Below are 18,228 nucleotides of genomic sequence, written 5' to 3'. Positions count from 1 at the left end.
AAGACCAACTTCTATGTGGAATTGTATTCCTCATCATGTCGGTCTTCTCTACTTTTGGTGGCCTTAAATTCATGTTGGTTTGCAATTATAATATTGACAAAGTTCCAGTGAAACTGCTTTTCATCGGCAGTTTTTCTTGTCATGGTCCTTCATTTATAAGCATAATTTCCCCCCACACAGATATTATATATAGAACAATCGGGATATATTGTATAAAAATACTCATTTGTTTTTAGAATATTGGTTCCGAAATAATATCCTATTGGTGAGCCAACTTGTAAATGCAGAGGGTTTTTACTTAGTTATAAGGAATTCTTATCACTTTACAAGATTCCTGTAACGCTAAAAGATTTTGCGATTGTTTTAGACGCCATTCCCTAAGGTATTACTTTATTATTCAGGAACGTGTCAAGACCTGACCCTCAGAAGCTACCTTCTATTAACCCTGTTGACTCATCAGTAGGAAAGATTTGTTTCTCTTTCGGTCCTTTCAACAACAATGCGATACGAACCTTGTTTCAGCAGGATGTTGTATCTACTATACCTTATGTCCTGCCTTATTGAAACGGTTTTATTGATCATATCTGTTGGGAAAAAGTTTGGATTTAGCCACATACCTACTTGTTAACCAAATTAAGGAAGTTTCCTTTAAAATAATTCATAAATATTATCCTGCCAACCACTATATGGAGAACTTTAAGGAAAACATCAACTTAAATTGTACCTTTTGTAATGACCACCCAGAAACGGCGATGCATATTTTTTGGCATTGTATTATATAAGGCAACTGTGGCAAGACATCAGTAGATTTATAAATGTACAAATGTAAGAATATTTGACACTATTGTGGAGAGATGTACTGCTTGGATTCTTTATCTACTAAATTATTTACCTACGATAGAAATAAGTTGAAACAATTTTATAGAATTACTTTCATTATTCTTTTAGACAGATTTCATATTCACAAATGTAAATTTACAAACAAAACACCACATTTTCTTACCTTACAAAAATAAATGGAACTATATTTTAAGACAATTAAATACTCTACTAACAAAAAAGCTGCTAGAATTCTAAGTGTATGTATGTCTCTTAAGGTCCTTGTGTAATGTGATATTGTACCCCCTAGCCCAATTGTTCTTTGTATATAATTTATATATACTTGTGTTCCCACATGTACTTCCTGTATTGATTTGAAAAAGAAAAAATACAAAACAAAAAATACAATATATATATGATACATGCTGTCCGGCATCCTTAGGACATCCCTCCCTACCCTATTGACGTTGACATTTCCAACTTTACAACTGGGAAAGCTGAAAGATCGGAAAAATAAGAGCTCTAAAAATATGCCAGTTTCCAACTAAGAATTCAGAGTTTGATGATTCAAAACGATTTTACCCAATAGAAGTTCGTTTTTTTTTTCCTGAGTTCCCAGTTGTCTTGAACACACTGAAGTTGGAAGTCAGAGATTTCCCAGTTCCCGGTTGTTTTGAATGCAGCATCGTTTCCTGTATGTCGGACTTTGACAAGGCTGCTCTTGATGACAATGCATTTAGGCCTACATGCATTCTAAAGAGTCTCTAAAATGGGTTTAAATAGGGCAGTGGTTCCCAACCTATATATACTTTGTATATATAAGTATATTTTGCTCTGTCTGAAGTACCCCCTCATGCAAATTTGACCAGTAAGCCTATGGTCTCATGAGTCTCCTCAAGTACCCCCTGTAGATAGGCCAAGTACCTCTGTTTGGGAAACACTGAACTGTTGAGTAACTTTAATGAAGTCCTGTTTGCCAAGCCCTAGATAATGTACTTGACTTTATATGATGGTTCCATTTTTTTTTAAAGTTATTAAATCACTACACAATGACAAAATTACCTCTCTGTCACTCACACACACACAAAGTAGGCTATGTGATGGCCATGTCATGCATTTATGTAACCTGTCCTTGTCACATGGTGTAGGCTACAGTATTTGCGTGACACCTCCACTATAAAACGAGATGTATTCGTTTTGCAACAGAAACAGTTTACTCCAAACAGAAAACGTTAAGCAATAAAACAAGTTTATATTGCACAAATTAAAAATGGGGGGTGCTTATATTTGTCCTTTCTCAGTGCATGTCAAGTGGGTTAGCTGTGAGGTGTTTGGTTCCTAGTGAATACACCCACGTTCTTACAATGCCTTGAAGCTGTTATCCTATATGCATACACATCTGTTTCACTGTACCATCAGAAACACATGTGACGTGTTTAGGATGTGTCACAAGAGAAGGCTGAGAAGGGATGGTCAATCAAATGACCTAAAACATTTTGTTACTTACAGCCTTATTCTAAAATTGATAAAATATTTTTTTCCCTCATCAATCTACACACAATACCCGATAATGACAAAGCAAAAGAAGGATTAACATTTTTTTTGTGTAAATGTATTCAAAATAAAAAAAAACAGATACCTTATTTACATAGGTATTCAGACCCTTTGCTATGAGACTCGAAATTGAGCTCAGGTGCATCCTGTTTCCATTGATCATCCTTGGAATGTTTCTAAAACTTGGGAGTCCACCTGTGGTAAATTCAATTGATTGGACATTATTTTGAAAGGCACACATCTGTCTATATAAGGTCCCACAGTTGACAGTGCATGTCAGAGCAAAAACCAAGCCATGAGGTCGAAGGAATTATCCGTAGAGCTCCGAGACAGGATTGTGTCGAGGCACAGATCTGGGGAAGGGTACCAAAACATTTCTGCAGTGTTGAAGATCCCCAAGAACACAGTGGCCTCCATCATTCTTAAATGGAAGAAGTTTGGAACAACCAAGACTCTTCCTAGAGCTGGCCGCCTCGCCAAACTGAGCAATCAGGGGAGAAGGGCCTTGGTCAGGGAGGTGACCAGTAACCCAATGGTCACTCTGACAGAGCTCCATCTCTGCAGCACTCTACCAATCAGGTCTTTATGGTAGAGTGGCTAGATGGAAGCAACTCCTCAGTAAAAGGCATATGACAGTCCGCCTGGATTTGCCAAAAGCTACCTAAAGACTCTCAGACCATGAGAAACAATATTCTCTGTTCTGATGAAACCAAGATTGAAGTCTTTGGCCTGAGTACCAAGCTTCACATCTGGAGGAAACCTGGCACCATCCTTACGGTGAAGCATGGGGGTGGGAGCATCATGCTGTGGGGATATTTTTCAGCGGCAGACACTTGGAGACTAATCAGAATCGAGGGAAAGATGAAGGGAGGAAAGTACAGAGAGATCCTTGATGAAAACCTGCTCCAGGGTGCTCAAGACGGTTCACCTTCCAACAAGACAACGACCCAAAGCACACAGCCAAGATAACGCAGGAGTGGCTTTGGGACAAGCCTCTGAATGTCCTTGAGAGGCCCAGCCAGAGCCCGGACTTGACGTCGCAATAACTACTAGCCTACACCTGTTTTTGGCTAGCACAATTTAAATGTAAAGCAAATAAACTAACGATACAACCAGGTGATCTAAAACAGGGTGAGAGGTTTAGCCACAATAATTTGTGTTTGTTACAAAATCCTATGCATGAAATGGCAATGTAAATTGCACCGAATTGCACAAACCACAAGTACCATAACTATACCTACAATGTAATTACACAGTACCTGCTGCCTATGTAACTACATTGTAAATACATAGGCTTTAGGCTACTTGTAAATCACTGGCGTTGTGGGCCCTTTCATCTTTTCTTTTCCTTCATGTCAACAAAAACATCTCCAATATGCATAGTCATTAAGAACATCCCCTATTATTGTCGATTAATCCTGCAGTCTTGTCCAAACCCATTGGCCCTTGACAGCAGTATTCTACTGCCGGTCTATGAGTTATTTTAAATCCCAGGATTTATTGGAAGTGTCAGTTATAAAAGCCCTTATGTGATTTAAATACTGTCTTTTTTATCAAGTTTATCTTTTGACGACTCAGCCCGTTTGCTCTGCAAAGCTTCACAGTAGTGACCCAGTGTCACGTTCTGACCTTTATTTCCTTTGTTTTGTCATTATTTAGTATGGTCAGGGCGTGAGTTGGGGTGGGCAGTCTATGTTTGTTTTTCTATGATTTGGGGATTTCTATGTTTCGGCCTAGTATGGTTCTCAATCAGAGGCAGGTGTCATTAGTTGTCTCTGATTGAGAATCATACTTACAGTGCCTTGCGAAAGTATTCGGCCCCCTTGAACTTTGCGACCTTTTGCCACATTTCAGGCTTCAAACATAAAGATATAAAACTATTTTTTTGTGAAGAATCAACAACAAGTGGGACACAATCATGAAGTGGCGTTCCATTTATTTATTTTTGGATATTATTGGATATTTCAAACTTTTTTAACAAATCAAAAACTGAACAATTGGGCGTGCAAAATTATTCAGCCCCTTTACTTTCAGTGCAGCAAACTCTCTCCAGAAGTTCAGTGAGGATCTCTGAATGATCCAATGTTGACCTAAATGACTAATAATGATAAATACAATCCACCTGTGTGTAATCAAGTCTCCGTATAAATGCACCTGCACTGTGATAGTCTCAGATGTCCGTTAAAAGCGCAGAGAGCATCATGAAGAACAAGGAACACACCAGGCAGGTCCGAGATACTGTTGTGAAGAAGTTTAAAGCCGGATTTGGATACAAAAAGATTTCCCAAGCTTTAAACATCCCAAGGAGCACTGTGCAAGCGATAATATTGAAATGGAAGGAGTATCAGACCACTGCAAATCTACCAAGACCTGGCCGTCCCTCTAAACTTTCAGCTCATACAAGAAGACTGATCAGAGATGCAGCCAAGAGGGCCATGATCACTCTGGATGAACTGCAGAGATCTACAGCTGAGGTGGGAGACTCTGTCCATAGGACAACAATCAGTCGTATATTGCACAAATCTGGCCTTTATGGAAGAGTGGCAAGAAGAACGCCATTTCTTAAAGATATCCATAAAAAGTGTCGTTTAAAGTTTGCCACAAGCCACCTGGGAGACACACCAAACATGTGGAAGAAGGTGCTCTGGTCAGATGAAACCAAAATTGAACTTTTTGGCAACAATGCAAAACGTTATGTTTGGCGTAAAAGCAACACAGCTGAACACACCATCCCCACTGTCAAACATGGTGGTGGCAGCATCATGGTTTGGGCCTGCTTTTCTTCAGCAGGGACAGCGAAGATGGAAAGAACTGAAAACTGCTGTTCACAAATGCTCTCCATCCAACCTCACTGAGCTCGATCTGTTTTGCAAGGAGGAATGGGAAAAAATTTCAGTCTCTCGATGTGCAAAACTGATAGAGACATACCCCAAGCGACTTACAGCTGTAATCGCAGCAAAAGGTGGCGCTACAAAGTATTAACTTAAGGGGGCTGAATAATTTTGCACGCCCAATTTTTCAGTTTTTGATTTGTTAAAAAAGTTTGAAATATCCAATAAATGTCGTTCCACTTCATGATTGTGTCCCACTTGTTGCTGATTCTTCACAAAATAATACAGTTTTATATCTTTATGTTTGAAGCCTGAAATGTTGCAAAAGGTCGCAAAGTTCAAGGGGGCCGAATACTTTCGCAAGGCACTGTACGTAACATTGCAAAAATCAGAAACTTTCTGTCCAAAAATGATGCAGAAAAATTTATCCATGCTTTTGTCACTTCTAGGTGAGACTACTGCAATGCTCTACTTTCCGGCTACCCGGATAAAGCACTAAATAAACTTCAGTTAGTGCTAAATACGGCTGCTAGAATCCTGACTAGAACCCAAAAATGTGATCATATTACTACTCCAGTGCTAGTCTCCCTACATTGGCTTCCTGTCAAGGCAAGGGCTGATTTCAAGGTTTTACTGCTAACCTACAAAGCATTACATGGGCTTGCTCCTACCTATCTTTCCGATTTGGTCCTGCCGTACATACCTACACGTACGCTATGGTCACAAGACGCAGGCCTCCTAATTGTCCCTAGAATTTCTAAGCAAACAGCTGGAGGCAGGGCTTTCTCCTATAGAGCTCAATTTTTATGGAATGGTCTGCCTACCCATGTAAGAGACGCAAACTCGGTCTCAACCTTTAAGTCTTTACTGAAGACTCATCACTTCAGTGGGTCATATGATTGAGTGTAGTCTGGCCCAGGAGTGGGAAGGTGAACAGAAAGGCTCTGGAGCAACAACCGCCCTTACTGTCTCTGCCTGGCCGGTTCCCCTCTTTCCACTGGGATTCTCTGCCTCTAACCCTATTACAGGGGCTGAGTCACTGGCTTACTGGGGCTCTTTCATACCGTCCCTAGGAGGGGTGCGTCACTGATCTGATCTTCCTGTCTGGGTTGGCGCCCCCCCTTGGGTTGTGCCGTGGCGGAGATCTTTGTGGGCTATACTCGGCCTTGTCTCAGGATGGTAAGTTGGTGGTTGAAGATATCCCTCTAGTGGTGTGGGGGCTGTGCTTTGGCAAAGTGGGTGGGGTTATATCCTTCCTGTTTGGCCCTGTCTGGGGGTGTCCTCGGATGGGGCCATAGTGTCTCCTGACCCCTCCTGTCTCAGCCTCCAGTATTTATGCTGCAGTAGTTTATGTGTCGGGGGGCTAGGGTCAGTTTGTTATATCTGGAGTACTTCTCCTGTCCTATTCGGTGTCCTGTGTGAATTTAAGTGTGCTCTCTCTAATTCTCTCTTTCTTTCTCTCTCTCGGAGGACCTGAGCCCTAGGACCATGCCTCAGGACTACCTGACATGATGACTCCTTGCTGTCCCCAGTCCACCTGGCCGTGCTGCTGCTCCAGTTTCAACTGTTCTGCCTTATTATTATTGGACCATGCTGGTCATTCATGAACATTTGAACATCTTGGCCATGTTCTGTTATAATCTCTACCCGGCACAGCCAGAAGAGGACTGGCCACCCCACATAGCCTGGTTCCTCTCTAGGTTTCTTCCTAGGTTTTGGCCTTTCTAGGGAGTTTTTCCTAGCCACCGTGCTTCTACACCTGCATTGCTTGCTGTTTGGGGTTTTAGGCTGGCTTTCTGTACAGCACTTTGAGATATCAGCTGATGTACGAAGGGCTATATAAATACATTTGAATTGAATTGAATATTCCCTACAGAGCTTTCAGAAAGTATTCATACCCTTGACTCATTCCACATATTGTTGTTACAGCCTGAATTAAAAATGGATAAGTAACATTTTTCATGACAAAGTGAAAACATTTTAGCAAATGTATTGAAAATTAAATAAAGAAATATCTAATTTATTCTGAACAAAAACAAACGCAACATGCAACAATTTCAAAGATACAGTGAGGGAAAAAAGTATTTGATCCCCTGCTGATTTTGTATGTTTGCCTACTGACAAAGAAATGATCCGTCTATAATTTTAATGGTAGGTTTATTTGAACAGTGAGAGACAGAATAACACAAAAATCCAGAAAAACGCATGTTAAAAATGTTATAAATTGATTTGCATTTTAATGAGGGAAATAAGTATTTGGCCCCCTCTCAATCATAAAGATTTCTGGCTCCCAGGTGTCTTTTATACAGGTAACGAGCTGAGATTAGGAGCTCCTAATGCTCCTAATCTCCGTTTGTTACCTGTATAAAAGACACCTGTCCACACAAGCAATCAATCAATCAGATTCCAAACTCTCCACCATGGACTGCCAAATTATCTAAAATGACGGAGGCGGCTTTTGATAGAGAAATTAACATTCAATTCTCTAGCAACCGCTCTGGTGGACATTCCTGTAGTCAGCATACCAATTGCACGCTCCCTCGATACTTGAGACATCTGTGGCATTGTGTTGTGACAAAACTGCAAATTTGAGTGGCCTTTTATTGTCCCCAGCACAAAGTGCACCTGTGTAATGATCATGCTGTTTAATCAGCTTCTTGATATTCCACACTTGTCAGGTGGATGGATTATCTTGACAAAGGATAAAATGGTCACTAACAGGGACGTAAACAAATTTGTGCACAAATGCATTTGAGAGAAACATTTTATTTAAACTCATGAAATATGGGACTAGCACTTTACATGTTGTGTTGATATTTTTGTTCAGTGTACATAAGTATTCACACCCGAGTCAATAGTTTGTTGAAGCACCTTTGGCAGCGACTACAGTCTTTCTGGGTAAGTCTCTAAGAGCTTTCCACACCTGAATTGTGCAACATTTTCCCATTATTCTTTTAAAAAATGCTTCAAGCTCTGTCAAATTGGTTGTTGATCCTTGCTAGAATCATTTTCAGATCTTGCCGTAGATTTAAGTCAAAACTGTAATTTGGCCATTCACTGTCTTCTTGGTAAGCAACTTCAGTGTAGAGTTGGCCTTGTGTTTTAGGTTATTGTCCTGTTGAAAGGTGAATTCATCCCCCAGTGTCTGGTGGAAAGCAGACTGAACCAGGTTTTCCTACAGGATTTTGACTGTGCTCCATTCATTTCTTTTTTTTATCCTGAAAACTCCCCAGTTCTTAACAATTACAAGCATACCCATAACATGATGCAGACACCAATATGCTTGACAATATGGACAGTGGTACTCAGTAATGTGTTGTATTGGATTTGCCTTAAACATAACACTTTGCATTCAGGACTAAAAGTGAATTGCTTTGCCACATTTTTGCAGTATTACCTTGTTGCAAACAGCATGCTTGTTTTGGAATATTTTGTGTTCTGTACAGGCTTCCTTCTTTCCACTGTCAATTAGGTTGTTTTTGTAACTCCAATGTTGTTGATCCAGCCGCAGTTTTCTATCACAGCCATTCAACTCTAACAGTCTTAAACTCACCATTGGCCTCATGGTGAATACCTGAGTGGTGTTCTTCCTCTCCAGAGTTAGGAAGGACACCTGTATCTTTGTAGTGACTGGGTGGAGTGATACACCATCCAAAGTTTAATTAGTAACTTCATCATGCTCAAAGGGATATTCAATGTCTGCTTTTATTGTTCCCCATCTTCCAATAGGTGCCCTTGTTGAGGCATTGGAAAACCTCCCTGGTCTTTGTGGTTGAATCTGTGTTTGAAATTCACTGCTCGACCTTACAGATAATTGTATGTGCGGGGTACAGGGAAGAGGTAGTCATTAAGTCATGTTAAACACTTATTACACAGTAAGTCTATGCAATTTATGGGACTTGTTAGGCAAATTTACAAAAACATTCCACTTCGACGTTATGGGGTGTAGGCAAGTGACAAAAACCAAAATCTCAATTGAATTCATTTTAAATTTGGGCTATAACAACTATGTGGAAAAGATCAAGGGGTGTGAACACTTTCTGAAGGCACTGTACTTTGTCATGCCTGCACCTTTTATGTTATATGTTTCCCCTATGTGCGTAAACTCTCAAGCAACAAGTTTATAGACTTCTCTGTTCTGGTGTGTCAGAATGTCAGACATTTCTAAGAGACATTATACGGTTGTCGTAGTTCCTGTCCTGTTTCTCATCTCAAAAGGTCACTAGTTTACTCAGATCGCTAGATGAGATTGAATTAGATTAGCCAAATATGGCTAAACATTGCTAAAAACAAAACAGACACCAGATTATCAAAACTGTTTTTATTCTGAGCTTAAACCAAAGTGTTTATTAGAGGGGAGGGTCAGTTCAGCTTGTCAAAGTACTTTAGTTTTCCCGCTGGGTCTGGGATTATCTGTGAAGAGTAATACATTGAATTAGTGCACAAGCAATTGTCTAAGAAAATCCTATCAAATCAAAGGTATTTTTAAAGCCCTTTTTACATCAGCAGATGTCATAAAGTGTTTATACAGAAACCCGGCCTAAAACCCCAAACAGCAAGCAATGAGAAGCACGGTGGCTAGGAAAAACTCCTTCGAAAGGCAGGAACCTAGGAAGAAACCTAGAGAGGAACCAGGCTCTGAGGGGTGGCCAGTCCTCTTCTGGCTGTGCCGGGTGGAGATAAATATAATCTCATGCATGCACTCACTTAAAGCGGCAGTCAGCAGTTGAAACAATAATAAAGCGTATTCCCCAACCCTGTTTCGGTAAAAAGATGGAGGGACGCGGCTGGAGAAATGTAACTACTCAAACTCATCGACAGAGCCAAGGGGATGCAAGGATTGACCGTCCATGGTTATAGTTTTAACCATGTTGAGGCTATATAGTGTTGGTTTACAAACATTGGAATAAAACAAGCTCCTATTTTCAGGTTCTGATAGGGTATGACAGTTGGACTAAGCTCATGAGGCATTTAGAAGTTATTCTTCAAGAATCAAATGGGTACAAATTGATGTAGCAACTGCTGATTGCCCCTTTAACCACACACAGTATGAAACTTACTGTGTCACTGCCTGGCTTCCATCCTGCTGGGCACACTGCAAAAAAAAAAAATTTTTTAATTCACACAAACTGTAAAAAAAAATAATGTAAAAAGACCATCCATAGCAACCACAGATAATTATGTGTTTAGCTGTATTATCTGAGAATGTTATGTGGTGAGACTGAATTTGGAGGCTGAGGTGTGAACCGTACCTTCGCCGTGTTTGTCAGTATACTGGAAGGCTTGGACAAGCCGCAGGGTCTCGTCTACAGAGCGCCCCACAGGGAGGTCATTCATGGTGATCTGCCTCAGGACGCCCTTGTCATCGATGATGAACAGGCCCCTGAGGGAGACAATTAAAACAATGAGAAGTTCGGTTCAGTTTCAAACCGCATTACTTTAAACCTCATGAACTTATAAGAGTTAAGGTATTTTGTTGTACCATTTTTAAAAAAAATGGTAGTAGTACTAGTAATCTTCTTTTGAAGTGGCTTCTACCCCCGTGAGCAAGTGTATACTGTACCTGAGTGTGTGTCCTGCATCCTCCAGGAAGACTCCATAGTCTTTGGAAATCTGGTGTGTGAGGTCAGACAGCAGAGGGATTTTCATTGGTCCGAGTCCCCCCTGCTTCCTGGGTGTGTTGATCCTGTTAACAACAAAGCCGGAGGGAGAAAAAAAAACAACTCTGAAATTAAAGTCCAAGCACCTCTGAAGAGGGGTGTGATGCTTGTAATCTTACCATGCCAGATGTGTGAATTGTGAGTCGACAGAGCAGGCAACAACCTCAGCATTGATGGCACGGAACTCGTGCACACGATCACTGAACGCAATAATCTCAGTCGGGCAGACAAACGTGCTGCAGGTACACAGAGTTAGTGTCATCAGAATAACACAAAGCCAACAACATTATTACTTTACCAAAGCATACTGGATTTTCATTAAGTCACTGGTTCTAAAATACAACAAAAATCTGTATAACAGTTACTACAGTTTAGATTTTACAATACACTACTAATAATTTCTCTCTTTCCCTGAATCTCCCAATTAAAATCCGATGATTTGGATTGCTATTTTATATTTATTCATCCGGGTACATTACTAAAATCACTAATACCCAGACAAAATCCTGCAATCTTTACCATACCGTCGTTATACTGCCTTTTCTTTATATCTGAAAGGGGAAACCAATAACAAACCCAGTTTGCCAACAGCTCTGAAAACCCAGCAGTAACATTTTTTCCAGGCATTGGGACAATGCTTTAATTGCATGTGTTCTTTCCATTTAAATGCATGTAGTTCGGTCCTTAAGCTGTTCTTGTACATTAATGTTCAGTCTGTCATGTGTGTGGACCCAAGGAAGAGTAGCTGCTGTGTGAGCAACAGCTAATGGGGATTCTAATAAATAATTTACATTTCTGTTGCTTGATTAATTTCACCAGTCATTTCTCCTTGCACGTTTAGCTCCAATTATTTAGATAATTGCCTAGTGCTAATATATATATATATATATATATATATATTTTTTAAATCAGTTCGAGTACATTTGCTAGCAAGCTATCAATGTGCATAATATGGAGAGGGTAGGAAAAAATATTACATGTGGATCTGCAATCTTTAAGCAAAAATGCCATTAAAATACATTTTTTAAATCACGTTCATATAGGTCAGACATTTCATTTTAATACACGATCGGAAAGAGCAAGTTCTAGGGTTTCTAAAGCACTTAAAAGCGATGAGGGCATGGGCTCGGTTTCAGAAGATCACTTTTTTAAATTGATTAACAGCGGGTCCACATGTTCCCGCAACACTCAAGTTGTTTGGGAAAAAATATTATTTCTATTTTATTCTTACTATAAAATGTTGTGTTGACTGATCTGGGCAGGGGAATGTAATTGTGTCTTGTTTGTTTAATGAACTATTGATTTCATTTGCATGGTGCAGCCATAGCCTATAGCTTAGGCTGCACAGACGAGTAACATAAAACTCTAAATATGCTATTCTATTGAAATACATTTTCTTAGTATCTTAATGTTTCTTAAGATCTGCCGAAACTTATAATAATAATAATGGATTTCTTTGTGATGGTATATAGTCAATGGATTTATTCAAATAGACATCCGCCGGCTGCGCAACGGGATGTAGCCTGTAAAATGTGCATACCGACAAGTGGTAAAAATGGGACTGTTTGAAAGGGGGGTCATATAAAACATTGCCCTTTAAAAATAATAAATGATGTCCGAAATATGTATAACAAAGTCAAATAAACAAACTAACATTTTATGCCAGTAGCAAAGAACACTATAAAAGAGGGATTGTTTTAGGATGAAGGTCAGTAAGAGATAGTACTCACAAGTCCAGGGGGTAGAAGAAGAAGACTAGGTATTTCCCTTTGTAGTCCGACAGTTTGAGCTCCTTAAACTTACCATCGATGACAGCTGATCCCTCAAAGTAAGGTGCAGGCTTTGAAACTGCAAAAAGAAGAAATAACAAAAACACATTTGATGACAGTTCAAAGCACGAGCAAGCAAGTTATTTGCTGATCACATTATAGGGAAAACCCAATCAGAACAGACTTCCTGCTGTGTATCCCAAATGTTGCTCATACCAACACACCATTATTTAGTGTGCTTGGTCAACAATGAATAGTATTTGTTCATAGTTGGTGAGCAGTGTGCAGGTAGGCCTATGGCTCAGGGCAGGCTTGGGGCACACAGCTTTCTTTCACCAAAGAGGGCTCCCTCTACGTCAATAATCCTAATACGGTTTTGGAAACCTTTGGAAGTTTACTTCCATTGCGGCTAATCGAGAAAGATTTTTCATAAAACAAAAAAAGGTAAAATTACAACCCCCACACGGCCATATTACGGACTGTTTACGGAAGAGAGGCGACCACTTGTTCTAATTAGCCTAGCCATCTAACGTTAGCGTCCCCAAACGCCAGAAAAGTGTTGTAACTGAGAAGTACTGTTGGCTGCACTGTTAAAACAGTAAGTGTATATTTTGCATTAGTAAAATGATTTTAATGTGATGTGAAAGTAGAGGGCTTTTTATGTTTCTATAACCGTATCGTATTTGGCTGGTTTGGCTGCCAGAGTCAGTCCACCCGGCACAGCCAGAAGAGGACTGGCCACCCCTGGTTCCTCTCTAGGTTTCTTCCTAGGTTTTGGCCTTTCTAGGGAGTTTTTCCTAGCCACCGTGCTTCTACACCTGCATTGCTTGCTGTTTGGGGTTTTAGGCTGGGTTTCTGTACAGCACTTTGAGATATCAGCTGATGTACGAAGGGCTATATAAATAAATTTGATTTGAGTTTACCTCAGAACATTTTTGGTCCTTGGATGTTAATGGAGTAGGCTTGCCCATGTAACCAATGTGAAATGGCTAGCTAGTTAGTGGTACGCGCTAGTAGTTTATTTCGTGACGTCATACACTCTGAAACCTTGAAGTAGTTGTTTCCCTTGCTCTGCAAGGGGTGCGGCTTTTGTAGGTAACGATGCTTCGTGGGTGACAGTTGTTGATGTGTTCAGAGGGTCTGGTTCGAACATAGGTTCCGTCAAATGAGAGGGACGGAAGCAATACTGTTACACCTACACTCCTTAACAGTCAGTACATCTTGGGATAGAGCACACCTGGCTACCTCATGGGGTGCATCCTGGAAGTGGCCTCCTTATCTTCTCTCCTCTGCTGATTGGAAAACGCAACAAATGTGAAAGCGATAGGGAAGGTACCAGCCTAGAATTTAATTTCACCTGCCATTTTAAATGAACGCAGATAAAGAAAGCCACTTAACATAACACTGACTGAGATGCATCCATTGGGATTGTATGGTGCAGCAGCTGTTATTGCTAGGGCCCTCCTGTCTGGGTCCTTGAGACAGTAGTTGAGTAGCCAGCATATTCTGACCCTACCATTCCGCTTGTTTATACTGAGCTGCACTGGGGTCGTAACACAATCATGGTTAGATTAAGACACTGCAGCGCCAGATCACAAACTACGTTTTCAGAATTTAGGCTTCGATATCAATACCAGCTTAGTATAATGATAATCAACACCATAGCGATACCACTGTGAAAAAATAACTTAAAAGTCAAATATACAGCACTGTTATTGTATGAAACACATGGTCAACTCGCCATCTGGACTGCTAGGCCAATGGGTGTGCAGGCTTTTGATCCAGCACTGCTCAAACACACCGGACTCAGCTTAACAAGGTTCTGTTAAGTAGTTGATTTGTCAAATCTGGTGTGTTAAGATTGGGACTCGAACACAAAAAGTGTACCCCCCCCCCCCGCAGCTCTCCTTAACCTATTATGCTGTACCATTTGAACATTAGCCTAAAACCAAAAAAGGTATCAAATGGCTATACTTCGAAGCAAGGTAGCTAAGCGGTTGAGTAGGGCTCTAGACTTACAAGTAAGACATGAAAGAATTAATGGAAAGCCTAAATAACTTCAGGAGTAAAAATATGCTTAACCAGTCACATAATAAGTTGCATGGACACACTGTGTGCAATAGTGTTTAAAATGATTTTCTGAATGACTCTCTCATCTCTGTATCCCACATATACAGGTAATTAACTCAATCTACCTATTGGTAGATAAAATAAAGCAGACATTGAATATTCCTTTGAGCATGGTGAAGTTATTCATTGCACTTTGGATGGTGTATCAAAACACCCAGTCACTACAAAGACACAGGCATCCTTCCTAAATCAGTTGCCGGAGAAGAAGGAAACTGCTCAGGGATTTCACCATGAGGCAGTTACAGAGTTTAATGGCTGTGATAGGAGAAAACTAAGGATGGATCAACAACATTGTAGTTACTCCACAATACTAACTTAATTGACAGAGTGAAAAGGAAGTCTGTACAAAATATTCCAAAACATGCATGCTGTTTGCAACAAGGCACTAAAGTAATACTGCAAGAAAATGTGTCAAAGCAATGACATTTTTGTCCTGAATACAAAGTTTTATATTTGGGGAAAATCCAACACAACACATTACTGAGTACCAATCTTCATATTTTCAAGCATAGTGGTGGCTGCATCATGTTATGGGTATGTTTGTACTTGTCATGGACTGTGGAGTTTCAGGTTAAAAAAACCTAGGCAAAATCCTAGAGGAAAACTTGGTTCAGTCTGCATTCCACCACTGGGAGATTAATTCACCTTTTGGCAGGGCAATAACCTAAAACACAAGGCCAAATCTACACTGGAGTTGCTTACCAAGACAGAATGTTCTGGAGTGGCCGAGTTACAGTTTTGACTTAAATCTGCTTGACAATCTATGGCAAGACTTGATCTAGCAATAATCAACAAAAAAAAAACTTGACAGAGCGGAGCATGAATACTTTCTGAATGCACCGTAGGTTACCACTGCAAATGGCGCATTCTGCTCCGTTGACGCATCATCTCAACTACATACGGTGTTTGTAAAGTGATTTTTTTCCCTCTATATTGAAAGTTCAGAAATAAATTGTTATACTCATAAAGCTGAGACGCGCAATTAAAATTCTGAAATGTTACTCAGCTGTCAGTATGCTTGCGCTTCACTCCGTGTGCAAAGGGGGGACTAGGAGTAAATAGAGCCAGCAAAACAGGGACAGGGCAGATGTTTTCATTGCAGGAAGCAGGTTAATGCATATTAGTGTTGACCAAATAATGGTTTTAGAACCAAAAAGAAACCAGCAGCAACGTTGTGTAGCCTAATCACTGAACTTACCGACATAAGCAAAATGATTCAGTCAGAGGAGGGCAATGTCAGTGTCGGTAACTTTCGGTGTATCGTCCCAGCTCTAGCTAGTATTGTTGTCTATCAAATTGTATAGGCTTCCTTGCTCTCTCCTCTGGCAACGCCCGACTCTCACACTTACTTGACGTGCACACACGGAGGCATACATGTGGATTGCTCTCTAACATCTTAAAAGTGCACCTGAAGCATTATTTGATGTTCAATCTTTTTCCGTGGTGGAAACAATTAAGCAGCGGCACAATATAACGGAAACACTGTAGTCATCTCCGTCACTTTTTTTAAGACTTTGAAATTTAAAGACATTTTAATACTTAAGGCCTTGAAATCAGATAAATGAATGTAATACTTTAAAGACCTAGCAGACACCCTGATCTTAAAATAATAAAATAATCAGTGGTGTATAGCCAAGGCCATATGCAAACAAAATCAAATGTACTTCTCATAATTTAAATTCACAAGATAGAATGAACTTGTCAGCAATCGAGAATTGGACCTTGATTCTTGAGTTTGGGCGCTGCCATTGGACATGACACAACACAAATTCAACATTGGCAGAAGCAACTTTCATTGATTTCAAAGGAAGCATTTCTTCAACGACTGATGGCAATGCCACACCAATGGCTATAGTGTAGCAGGGCCTTTAATCTAATCATGACGGGCGTTCTGACCCCAGTGCAGCTTAGTGTAAACAAGCGTAATCGTAGGGTCGAGAAAACTGCAGGCTACAGTTGGAGCCAAGTTTTTTGGCATGACGTGTCCAAATGTACTACTAGCTACAATTTATGAATTTGGGTCGACAAGTCAAATCTGGCAGATTACAATAACGCGAATACCGATTTGATTCAAACTTCAGTTGTGAAAATGTGCAGTATAACTGGAACGGTGTCTAGCTAACATTAATCAACACTACTAAGTTAGCTATCTAATTGGCTGTAGGCAAACTAGTTAGCTAACTTTGTAGTTACCATTGTATTGTTGGGTAAGACATCCTCCCGTTATTAAAATAATTTAAGTCAATATGATTGCAAAGTACAAATACAGTACCGTGCAGGGGGACAATACCCACTTTTTGCCTTGCTGAGGTGCAAGGAATGATCAGAGACGGGCACACGGAAAGCCTCTCCGGGGTAGACGTGTCCTCCAGCGTAGTTGTAACACTCTTGGTCCTTTTTCCCATTAGAGCCGTCTTGGGCTGCAGTGGTAAACTTGGTGACAAGACAAATTGTGCAAAACACACTTAAAATGTCCTTTAACATTTTCATATGAAGCATGACGTGCATTCCTCTGTCTTGCTAAAACCACGTAGCTAGCTGCTAAGAAAGTACTGTACAGGAAGAACTACAAACCCCCTTCTTCGTGTGAATTTTCGGCAGACTAGACGCTGTGATGCATATTGCTGCCTTTCGCAGGTCAGAATGCGGAGTGCACATTTTTGGTCACAAAAAAAGGGGGCATGTGGACATTTTAAATTGCACCACCTTCTAACCCTGAAGCTATACACAGTAGGGGAGCGAGGGTAAAATCACTGGGGAAGCCAAGCCAGAAAAAAAGCCATATTACAACCTATGAGTTGTGATAATTTAATTGTTTGCTCCAGCCTGTTAGTTAATATGCCTTGGGACCGTGATATATTCGCCTAAGGCAGAGACAATAAGAAGACACAGTGGCAAATAAATTCAACCACACCTTTGTTTCATCACAAAACCGGAGAGCAACCTCTGTCCGATTAAGTCCACAAAGCATATTGCATGTAACAAACAGCATTGTCAAGCAAGTTAATGTTTCTGACTTTTTCGGACTACTAAACAACTATTTATTAAGAATCACTTGGAGAGTTACCGCAAGTTGCAAAGAAAACAGGAAACACTACCCTAGCACCATTTCAACTTCAACATTTCAAAATCATCAAATCACATATGCTTAGTCTAATACAGTGACAACTAATAGATACCAAAAACGATTTAGTCCAATCAACGTAAGCTAAATATGATGTGGCTGTCCAGGGTTCTGATTTCTGTGTATGTGTGCGAGTTCGTGCAAGTAAAAAAAACATGTTGACTCACCCTACTTGTAGAGAGACACCAATGCCATCCTCCTCTCTTTCATACTGACGAAACGGTCTATGACTCTGTCATACAGTAAACAATTTAATTTTTTGTCCTAGGCTACCTGGCTAAAATGTTCTGCCTAGCCTAACTTCCTTTTTATGGCCAACGTTAGCCTACATCTAGCTACAT

General features: G+C 40.3%; 1 protein-coding gene across 2 annotated transcripts; it reads right to left on the bottom strand.

The window, feature by feature from the left end:
- Positions 1–9,510: 9,510 nt before the first annotated feature.
- Positions 9,511–17,670, bottom strand: prdx4 (peroxiredoxin 4). 2 transcript variants are annotated; one of them, XM_036990489.1, is made up of 7 exons: positions 17,036–17,670; positions 12,595–12,712; positions 10,984–11,100; positions 10,768–10,890; positions 10,457–10,587; positions 10,265–10,299; positions 9,511–9,617 (listed from the first exon to the last, which is right to left on the bottom strand). In XM_036990489.1, the coding sequence occupies exons 1-7, from the start codon at positions 17,166–17,168 to the stop codon at positions 9,567–9,569; spliced, it is 708 nt and encodes a 235-aa protein (XP_036846384.1). In that variant the 5' UTR covers positions 17,169–17,670; the 3' UTR covers positions 9,511–9,566. The 2 variants fall into 2 exon arrangements, with proteins under 2 accessions (XP_036846384.1, XP_021474419.2); XM_021618744.2 differs by having other exon boundaries at positions 17,058–17,645.
- Positions 17,671–18,228: the final 558 nt, after the last annotated feature.

This window comes from Oncorhynchus mykiss, chromosome 10, assembly GCF_013265735.2.
Source record: "Oncorhynchus mykiss isolate Arlee chromosome 10, USDA_OmykA_1.1, whole genome shotgun sequence".
Lineage (NCBI taxonomy): Eukaryota > Metazoa > Chordata > Actinopteri > Salmoniformes > Salmonidae > Oncorhynchus > Oncorhynchus mykiss.
The sequence above is the reverse complement of the archived record's forward strand: the minus strand, read 5'-3'. Positions and strand labels throughout refer to the sequence as shown.